The sequence below is a fragment of the Crassostrea angulata genome, chromosome 4, assembly GCF_025612915.1.
Source record: "Crassostrea angulata isolate pt1a10 chromosome 4, ASM2561291v2, whole genome shotgun sequence".
Lineage (NCBI taxonomy): Eukaryota > Metazoa > Mollusca > Bivalvia > Ostreida > Ostreidae > Magallana > Magallana angulata.
Window position 1 is genome coordinate 11,540,058 of NC_069114.1, and position 10,947 is coordinate 11,551,004.

General features: G+C 31.9%; 1 protein-coding gene across 1 annotated transcript; it reads left to right on the forward strand.

Annotated features, from left to right (window-relative positions):
- The first annotated feature begins 352 nt into the window (after nt 1–352).
- LOC128179563 (uncharacterized) lies at nt 353–10,947 on the forward strand. Its single transcript, XM_052847003.1, has 9 exons — nt 353–546; nt 5,466–5,543; nt 6,473–6,559; nt 6,712–6,780; nt 8,133–8,238; nt 8,325–8,345; nt 8,455–8,805; nt 9,222–9,560; nt 10,378–10,947. Exons 1-9 carry the CDS (start codon nt 490–492, stop codon nt 10,629–10,631), a joined length of 1,362 nt encoding a protein of 453 aa, XP_052702963.1. The 5' UTR covers nt 353–489; the 3' UTR covers nt 10,632–10,947.

The following is a 10,947-nucleotide window of genomic DNA, read 5'->3' on the forward strand; positions in this document are numbered from 1 at the left end:
AAAAGGCGAGATGAAAAATACCATCGTTTTCTGCATATTAGGTGACGTATCTTAATCATGAATAGGCTACCTTGGGTTGTTAAACAACACCAATGACATAATCTTATATGTTTAAAAGCAGCAACTGTGAAATGAAGAAAAAAACAGAGTTTGTAACAGAGAATGGAATTTCAATAGCGTATGAAATTTCATCCTCATCATGAATAGTTTGCATTATTGTACATTTAACAAAAAATTCTTCCACGTCATCTGTCTTCTGTCTTTTCAATCTTATTTCTTATTTCAGCAAAAACCTCTCTATCTCTTTTATTGTTTTGTTTTCATCATATATGTATATAATATGATGCGCACTTATTCATGCAAATCATAATATTTACATCAACCGCTTAGACATTTAAAAATAAAGAAATACCCAGAAAAGGAAAATTATTAGTCATACACATCAAATTCATCCAGCTTTATACACGCCGTTTTTCTACTGATTACAACATGGCAAGTGGATCACTTACAGCCCCAAATAAAACCAGAGATGAACTGGATCATACGGTGAGTGTTTTAAACTTTAACTGTATATACTCTTATAGTAAAATGTTATAGATAAAATTGAAGAACGAAGATTTGTAATCCAAACATAGTTTTTTTCCGTTCTGAACATAATTTTGTTTCGGTTTCGGTTCTTTTCAATTGTTATTCTGTGACCTGCATTCCGAGAATCCATGGTAAATTTTGAAGAAAAACTAAGGTTATAAAGTACATTCGTACAAGTGTCTATATTTCTCTGCTATGGGGGTTCCATAAATGTGGAATGGGATTTTTTTAATATTGAATAATTATCATTCTAGTGACCTAGTCGTAAAAATACTAAAAGAAGTTAAATAATGAGCCCAAAAATGACTTTCTGTGGCAGACAAAAAATTGTCCGCATCTGGAATTTTCTATTATTTACTGCATGCTCTGAACTGAAAATTACCATTGTGAAAGTTTTTAGACAGTTTCAAGTACACTATATGTGTGTACATGAATACTCCTGTACCACAGCTTCAAGAGTTCAATGTAATTTGCATGTTGAAATGGTTAACGTTCCTAATACATGTATAGCTGAAAATAATTGGAAAATCAATCAAATCTAATGGACCATTAAAATAAACCAAAAACTGATTTTTAATTTATAACAATAACTGATGTTATACATGTATCGTTTTTATAAGATATAATACTTTATTATGCTTTATTTATAAACCACCAGTTTGTTTGGTCACCTGAGTCACTCAGGTGACCTCTCGCAACTGGACCTTGTCCCGTCATTGTGTGGTGTGCATCGTCCGTCGTGCGTCGTCCGTCGTCCGTCGTGCGTTGTGCTTTAACACCTTTACATGTTTTAATTTCTTAAAAACAACGAGACAAATTGCTACCATTTTTGTGTGAAGAATCTTTACTGGTACTGTACAATTATCGGCTAAGATCAGTTATCGGCTAAACTGATAGTTCTGGTTTATAGCACGCAACAATCCAAGATTTTTTAATTCAGTCGTCTTTTTCGAATAAAAAAAAAGTAAGTTTGCTTGAAAACTTTCTTGAATATGTTTTATACATGAGCTTAAACTTTGCACTTTCAGCAGTGGGGGAAGTGACGTAATAAGTTAAAAATAGAATATTACCTCTTTGTGGTACGTTTTTATATCCCTTCTTTGATTTGACATATAAAATCAATACATTTAACATGTATAAACAAAAGGAATTCACAAATTTCCGAGAGATTCGTAGCGCAATTGAACGCCTGATTGCACAATTATGTATTGAATAGTATACGATTTGGTGTATAACCGTATGATAATAAACGAATTATTTTATGAGTTTTGTTTATAATGTATCATGACCCCGAATACTTTAGTCTGACCTCACAAGGGGCATAATTCAAACTACATTTAGCAGAGTATAAAATTAACATGAACACCGATTTTTACTACATGTATGTTATTATCACGAAGCCGATAACTGGTACAGTAAATCGTAAAAACTCGGCAAACTTGGGGCGTGCTTAAAAGCACAAAACAAGATATTTTGGGTTCTAAATAATGATATTAACTAACAGATTGAAAAAAAAGGAGTTCACTTTTTAAAGTATGTCAAGTTTTATCCAAAATATCAAGAAATAAGGAATTACGAAAAGAAAACGTTAAATTTTAGCCGATAACTGGTACAGTGCCAGTATGGTAAAGGAAATCAAAATTGTGAAATTCATGGTTCTTTAACCCTGAAATGCCATAGGCGGGGCCAAACATACAAACAAAGCCAAATTTTCAAAAACTTTTTCTCTATTTCCATCGATGTGTCCATGAATCTCTCTACCTAAATTTAGATATTTATGGTTCCTGGGTCAGGGGTTTAGGTCCTAATGGGATCATTAAGGACATCTGAAAACATCTTTTTCTCCACTCCCGTATATATTTGAGAAAAACTAAATGCAAGGTTATAATGTTTATGAAGCTCTCTACAAAAATGGCTCCTGGGTCAGGGATTCAGGCCCTTGGTGCGGCTAATGTGGCAATGAATGATTGTCTGTTGGGGCCAGTGATCGTCGCTTTCGTGGGTAACCTTTGTCTATGAACTCACATCCTCACGTATATACAAGCAATTGAACCAGGAAATGTTTGGCTACCAACAAATATGGACCCCATGAGTAAAAATGATTCTACAGTAGTTAAATTGTATTGATATAATATTTTCCTTTGTACTACCATAATTATGGGAGATATAGTCATGTATTGTTGTTACATTGTATGTTCATTATGTCCTGATGTTAAATGGCGAGATTCGTGGTCCCCAGGCGGGGGGGGGGGGGGGGGGTTATGACCATTTATTGAACATTTATTTATATTTAGGGTAATTCCTGTTTCATCCATGTGCAATTTAAACGTCATCTTGAAAACTTCATGATAATTTATCACTTGGCAATATTGAATTGATATGTGCTCTATTTAAGGAAATCTGCTTTACTTTCAAAACTTTCAAAACTTCTTTTTTTACTCCCACGCATCTGTAAGGAAATCTAAATGTATAAATATGTAGACCATGCAGGAATCCATCTACAAAATTGTTTACTTCAAGTTTCCCGTGTTTGGGATAAAGATAAAGAGTCGGGCAAAAACTGTTATACATGTTTAGTGTTAAATATACCCTTATTATGGGTATGGGTGGCTGTATATGATGTTTTGTAAATCATTCATGATAGTTTATTCAACTCTTGAATTTAAACGAAAGCAAGATCGTATTTAGAAAAGAAATTGAATGAAGCTGTCTATCAAAATCAAAGATCACGAGAGCTATTGGCAAGAGTTTGGGTACAGGGGTGTAACAGGTAATGGAGTTATCTTTACTTGCTTGTTCATATTTGATAATTGATCACTGTAAAAAACGTTATACCCAAGTTAAAATATAAAAGAAGTTTAATAGGTTTTATTTTTTATTTGATAAAGCAACCAAAACAGATTGTTTAAGTTTTTAAATAAACAGTAGATTTGTTAATAGTAAATTTAAGTAATGTAAAAATTAGCTACCAAAAATTCTTAAGTGTGATTTGTGTACAACAAATTTTGAATAATTCCAGATAGTGACTGTTGAACAAGAAAACATGAATATTGTTATAACAAAATAACTTTTAAGTGTGTGTTTTTTTAAACTAGATAAAATCCCGCCCAAGCGCGTGAATTAACATTTTTCACATTAAAATATTGCACTGCTTAATCTGTTGAACCAGACGTGTTTTTATTTGCTTTTTTGTATATATACTGTGTTCGGGTTTTTTTTATTTTCGTTTATTTTCTTCGTTGCCTTCGTAACTTAAACTTTAAAGTTGAAATTAGAGTGCAACAGCATCGTGGGTTTGAAGGAGCGGAAAGGGATAAAAAACAACTAAAATTGTTTATATCTACATGTATGTGGCCTTATTTCGTTTTTTTTGCAGCTGACTGAAAATATTCAAATGTACTTACTCTTTTATTTTATTCTAGACCAGGAAATTGGTGTATAGTGCTTCGCAGCGACTCTTACATGTATCTAAATTTGTTCTTCAGGTCAAATTTCACTATAATATTTACCACAAAAACTTTTTGGAAAAACAGGGGGAAGGGAGTCTCAAATGGGCTCATTTTACTCAGTAACTTTTGTGTTTGTATTTAACAGATGTCTGATCCAGGTTTTCTGCCCGCGATGCATTTTGAGCTCGTCCTACACTTTCCACATATTTACGTGAATTTGTCAACCCGCGTTCTTGGTCACATCTCTCTATCCATCAAAAATAAAATCGTATGTTCAAGAAAGGATCGAATTAGCTGATTTAATTTTTAACAGTTATCAGATCTTAACTTTTAAGTATACTCTAAATAAGGTATCAATATATATATTTACTGGCGACGTGATCTATTTTATACAAACTAACCATTGCTTGGGTCCGCCAAAGCGTGTCCATCGACTTACTCTCAGTTTTTGCTATTTTGGACATGTTTATTGAAAATAAAGGTAGAATAAAAGTCGAATTCTAATTTATTTTACAATCACTACTTATAAGTTAATATTTAATTATACCATAAGGACATCATCTCACATGTTTGGAATTACCAAAGGTGTAGGCAGTTACTGTGGAGCTGGTATAGTTTATTAGCAAAATGTCTGAAATAATAAATATTGCTGTCCTAAGGAGGATGTCCGTCTGGCCCCTGGGGATGGGAAAAGGGGTTGTTGTTGTTGTTGTTGTTGTAAGTATTTATTCAAACATGTTGATGCCAGCCATCTTAAGTTTTTCTATGAAAACATATAAACATAAAAGCTATCTTGAAAGTTACCAAATATGGGACAATTATTTCCTATCAATGTCCTTGTAAGATTTCACTTTGGAAGGTGATGGTCATTACCACATTTTAGATTTTACTTTACCCAAGAAAGAATTTTCATAAATGCATATATGAGATTCCCCAAAAGGTATGGTACGCAGATAACTTTTGAGGCCTGTTGCTCTCTTGTTTTTATTTTTTGTCGTTATTTTAAATTTTTGATGGGGGGGGGGGGGGTAAGAGGAATTGCTGCTATTTTCTTTTCGAAGACATCAATGGCTTTAGAAGAATGCATTGAAAAATCAAAATTCGAATTAGCTACAATCTATCTATCGATCGATCGATCGATCGATCGATCGATCGATCTATCTATCTATCTATCTATCTATCTATCTATCTATCTATCTATCTATCTATCTATCTATCTATCTATTTATCTGTCTGTCTGTCTGTCTGTCTGTCTGTCCGTCCGTCCGTCCGTCCGTCCGTCCGTCCGTCAATCCATCCATCCATCTATCCATCTCTCTATCTATCTATCTATCTATCTATCTATCTATCTATCTATCTATCTATCTATCTATCTATCTATCTATCTATCTATCTATCTATCTATCTATGCATTTTCTTTTGTTTCAGCGTTTTATTGATTCAACAAAAGCACTCAGAGGTTTGCCTCCGTCTTACGTTCCGGGATCACATTTGGATCCTTTAGCGGTAAGTACTCTTTAAACATCCGAACTGTTTATTCTTTATCAGATAACTTTCCATTTCAATGCAATAAAAAGGTGATGTATGCCTTTGAAAAGTGTATTCATTTCCATTTCATCATTCTGTGAAAACTATAAAAAAGTAGTTTAAGGCGAAAGATATATTATGCAATTTATTAGACAAATAAAAACTTTATATTTTATACAAATTATATTTATTATTATTAAACCTTTTCATAGTGTCAAAATAGGAAAACACCTCAATATCTCTGTTACATTCAAAATTTCGTTTAATAAATGTAATTGTCTTTATCAGCCTCAAAATTTTGCACTAACAGTTAATAAATGTGCTGAAAGCATTTGTTAAAAAATATTTAGTTTTTAAAAAAATCTTGATATGCGATCTTATTTTTAAAAATATATGTTCCTGAAGTACTTTGGATTCATCATTGTTCGTTGGGGCAAATGTTCGTGGCTTTCGTTGAAAACCCTTGCCCACGAATTTATATTTCGCGAACGTATACAAAAGCATTTGTTTAATATTTACCAAAATTATCCCTAACCTGCTACATGTACCAACGAAATTTAAACCCCACGAGCAAGGAAATATTTGGGCACCCACGAACATTGACCCATATACGAATAAAAATGATTACACAGTAAGCAAATGTACAGTTTTTTAAACCAGGGTCAACATAGTTCAATATAAAAGTGACTTGACCGTAATTTGCGACAGTATTAAATTCATGAACATAAACGATTAATTAAAAAAAAATAAGAAACAAAAATCACCCCAAAATACAAAATTAACATAACATAACACAAACCAGGCACGAAATCATCTTTAAATTATGTGCGACTCGACTGTAAATGTCTACAAAACACCTCAAAAAGATAATTTGTCTGCGTTTCATTTATTTCGTAACTTATGTTTAGGATTCCCAACTACCAAACAACGGCACACTCATGTGGAACAAGAATGTTGAGGAATCAAATGTTTCACAGTTCACTTACAACTCTGTGGTAAAATATCTCTGTGTGTCTCTCTCTCTCTCTCTGTCTCTCTCTCTCTCTCTCTCATTGAAACACTAATGTTTTTTTATGTACTGCATTATTTTGAGTATGCTAAAAAGCCCTCTGATTGTTCTTATGTAATATGTAACTGTAAACAACAGAACACACCCAATGAAAATGGCGACGGTGCTGAAAAACCTGTAAGCAAAGCAAAATTCCGTTACATTAAAGTGAGTATTATGTACCAATAAATTATTCTGTTTAGCTGATAGCCTTGACTTGTCAATTCAGTTATAATGCCTGAATTCATTCAAATCCTTTAATAAGTAAAGTTTCCGTAATTTATGATGAGTAAGATTTGGGAGTTTTATATGAGAGAGTATCAGCTCCAAATATTCATAAGCACATGTTTCACAAGACGAAAGATATACTAGGAATTGCTATAAATTACTCAAATTACTTTCAGCTTCCACGTAAGACTATTTAGCAATAACGGTTGGGTAAAAACATTGATGTTGGTTTTCAAATGATTTGCATTGATACAAGTATATGCTCGTTGTCCTACGAGTTGTAAGGTTTTAATCCCCATGTGTTGATGAGGAAATACAAAGATACAGCAAGTTGTATGAAAATCATTTATCACCACAAATAATGAGAGATTTGTAAATATTGTTTTATCTTTCTTTACCATTACATGTTTGGTGTTTTTTTAATTTCTGAGTTTTCAGCTGCAAACATTTTTAGCATCATTTAAAAAGGAATTCGTTCAAATTCATATCGACGTAAATGCAGTTTTTTTATTTTAAAAAATCCATTACATTGGTGATATCCATAATGGTGCAAACTATTTCTTTCCCTTAGAATATGATGTGCCGATTGATATTGCATACGTTAATGACACATGATATCATTATAATTCACCTTTAATTTTACGACAAATTATATCAATATAAATTATATATCATAACGTAATTTGCTACGATATTAAACGATTGATCATTAACGATAAACCCCCAAAAAAATGAAAAAAGAAGAAAAAAAAACACACCCCCCACAAAAAAAATACAACAATAACAATACAATGATCAGGCTCGAAATCAGCTTTAAATTATGTGTGACTCAATGCCTGACTCAATAGTATTTACAGTTTATCTTTACTGTTTATGTTCGTTTATCTCTTTTCTTCATGACGAAGAAACGAAAATAGTTTAATATTTTTGAACTTTGAATTGATGATTTAATAAGGTGAGATATTTGTTACATTAAAGTTTTAAAATTCAAAGAATCTAAAATTAAACAATTTAAATTATTGTACATGTATATAGCTAGTTTTAAATTCTCTGAATTTTAAAAATTTAATGTAACACATTAAGTCTTTATATGCAATGGACACATGACTTTAATAGATAGCGAATTATTTTCACGTGAGAGAATTCATTTAAAATTTTGATTTTTTCAGTCATATTGCATTTCATTTCTTTCTTCCATCTGTCCAAAGCATAATTTGTTATGCATCACATATAAGAAACATAATATTTTGCAATAATTGTTAATATTTTAACAGATAACATTTTATCCTTAGTTTGCTAGATTTGTGATAGCATCAGTGTTCATAGCAGTGACTGTTGTGGTGATAGCTGCAGTGACTATTATGTATCAGAAAGCTCCAGGTCCAGGTCCAAAAGCAGGTAAAAGAGTAAGAAAGAAATAAAATTTCGGAACGATGAAATTATTCTGAAGTCTTTCCATGTTAATAATATTATTACTTTTTCAGAGGATTATTCAAAAGAGTTCCGTAAGTATGCCTTACTGTCTCTTTATAATCATATTTTTTCGTTATGAAATATTAAGAATTCAATTGTAACGTTTATAAACAGTATATGTATTCATTCTAAATGTTGTAGAATGTTTTCTGAGCTCAGATAACACCACGACGACACACTGGAAATTGAGATTTAATACAGCGATAGTAATATTATGTAATTATTCAGAGAACATTGAACAAATCATCTCCAACTCATCACTTCTCCTGGAATTTAATCCAAATATCTACCGCCTCCAAGCACAACATTTTCCCGAGATTAATCAAACGCTACAGTCCGAAACAATTTCGGCTGGACGGTGGATTATCCGTTCTTCACCTATCATAGAAATTCGTGGGGGCCCAGTAAATTGTGGTGATGAAGGACAGCTTGTAATAACATTACAGACGCCAATAAGAAGTTATAAACACCAGGTAGACGTTCAAATGGAAAGTAAGTCGGCTTGATTTGTATTATCATTAGAATTCCTTGTGGCTAGATTTTGTGAAATGCAGACAGATACGTATACAACTATTTAATAATATATCAATAAAACATATTTTTATTTTTGTTACATTGAAGAAAACTGGTTGTAAAGAAAGTTACAATCCCAGTTATTATTGATTATCTGAAATAAATTCAGATATATTTTTTTAAACCCATAATATAAAAACAAATCTTTTGTCTAAACCCCATATCTTACAATATTGAATAAACTGCTCATCATGACCGACACAAAAGAAAATATGATAAATGATTAATTCAAGTTATTATTTAGATATTCGCAAATTTCTTTGATTTGGTAACATGCATTAGATTAAGGAAAGCGATTTGATTTGAAATTAAACCTGTATCTGATTACTTTGTAGGTGAACTTTCTCCAGTCCGAATGGAGGTTGGTCAGTCAGCGGTAGACGAACAGTTTGAGATCAGGTGCTCGTCAACAAGTGGATGTACACCTGCATCAATTAATTTGATTGGAACTCTGGGAAATACAACTTTTCCTCTATATGGAATGAATTTTACTTGTATCACAACATATAACGGCGATGATGGTTGGTCCGTAGGTTGTACCGGAAGTATTCCCGAAAGTGTAGTCAGTTCCGTTGACGAGATTACGTGCCGCCCTGTTCTTCAAAACCAGACAGAGGCTGACGAAGCGGAAGTTAAAATTTCAAAAGAAGTTTTAGTTTGTAACGACCGTTTAAGTATGTATTAATAGTATTTCAATAACTCGGCCGATATTTGATACAATATTTGCATTTACAGCTAAAAATTAACAGATATGAATATCAATCCTGCTTCATGTTGTACAATATTGTAGAGTTATTATATTACCTCTTAAATTAATTGGTATGAATATGCCCTTATTTTCTTACTCTTACATATAAATAATTATCGAAAAATCCATCACATTATGATATCAGTTTTCTTTATACCATGAATTTTTGTTATTCTAAAATTGTCTATTTTAATTCGTTCCAGATTTGATTTAATACTACCAAAATATAAAAACCCATACAACAAATGAAACATCAGACCATTTCTAAATCAAGATAATTTATTTATTTATTACCTTTTTAGTTAGTATTGCAATTATTTAGGGTCTATTATCAACGTTTTGATACAAGTTGTCTCGAATTGATTGTGTTACAGTATTTTTCAATTTTTTTTCTGTGGGTTATCTTTTTTTTTGCGTGTCGTCATTTTTTTTGCGTGTCATCATATTTTTTACTGCGTGTTATGATATTGTTAAATTAACAAATACACCTATTAAAAACATAACATGTTTTAAACAGTAATGAAAAACACACATTAGCTATATTTAAATAAATCACATTGCTATCAAACTTTCAAAGAAAAAAAGTAATGTTAACTGTGAATCTTCCTTGTTTTTAAAAAAGAAATTAGTATATATTGAAATCGATTTTAGATACTAGTTATATTGTTATATCATATGTTACGAACGTGTTTTGTAATATTTCTACCATTTATCTTTTCGTTTGTTTCTTTTTTTTGGTACAGATTGTAGTTTTGACTGTTCTGGAGATAATCAGGACAGGTTTTATTCAGATCCAAAATTTTGCAACATTTTCCACCGCTGTGAGGACGATAGACTCTACACAGCTCCCTGTGGTAAAGGGGAATACTTCTCTACTCAAGCCTGCGTCTGCAGCCATATTGATGACGTCATAAAGGAAATGGGCTGCGATAGGGATGGGATGCGACTCAACGTAGAAAACGTAAAAACGATATGCACGGATTCTATTGGAAGTTAGCGCACGGGTGTATTTGCACGATGTACGTTTTGCAATTATAAGCTAAGGTGATCGTATGAACACATTGACGAATTTTCGTGACTCTTCATGTTTCGTGCTGGCTTTTTATCGACAACATATAAACCTTGCAAAATATGAAATACATGAAATTTAAAATTCAAAGGGCGAGTTTTTAATGTTGAAGAAGCAATTTTATAAGATTCTTAGTTCAATTCTTTACTAATAAAGTTATAAATGTTTCATTTTAGGAAACATTCACAGTCAATTTAAATGTCGTGTAGGAGTTGCACAAAAAATAAAAGTCACCTGTGTAATA

Coding starts and splice junctions, on each gene's coding strand:
- LOC128179563 (XM_052847003.1), top strand. CDS start 490: ATGGCAAGTGGATCACTTACAGCCCCAAATAAAACCAGAGATGAACTG. Junction 6,781..8,132: donor CAAAATTCCGTTACATTAAA/GTGAGTATTATG, acceptor TTTTATCCTTAG/TTTGCTAGATTTGTGATAGC. Junction 9,561..10,377: donor AGTTTGTAACGACCGTTTAA/GTATGTATTAAT, acceptor TTTTTGGTACAG/ATTGTAGTTTTGACTGTTCT.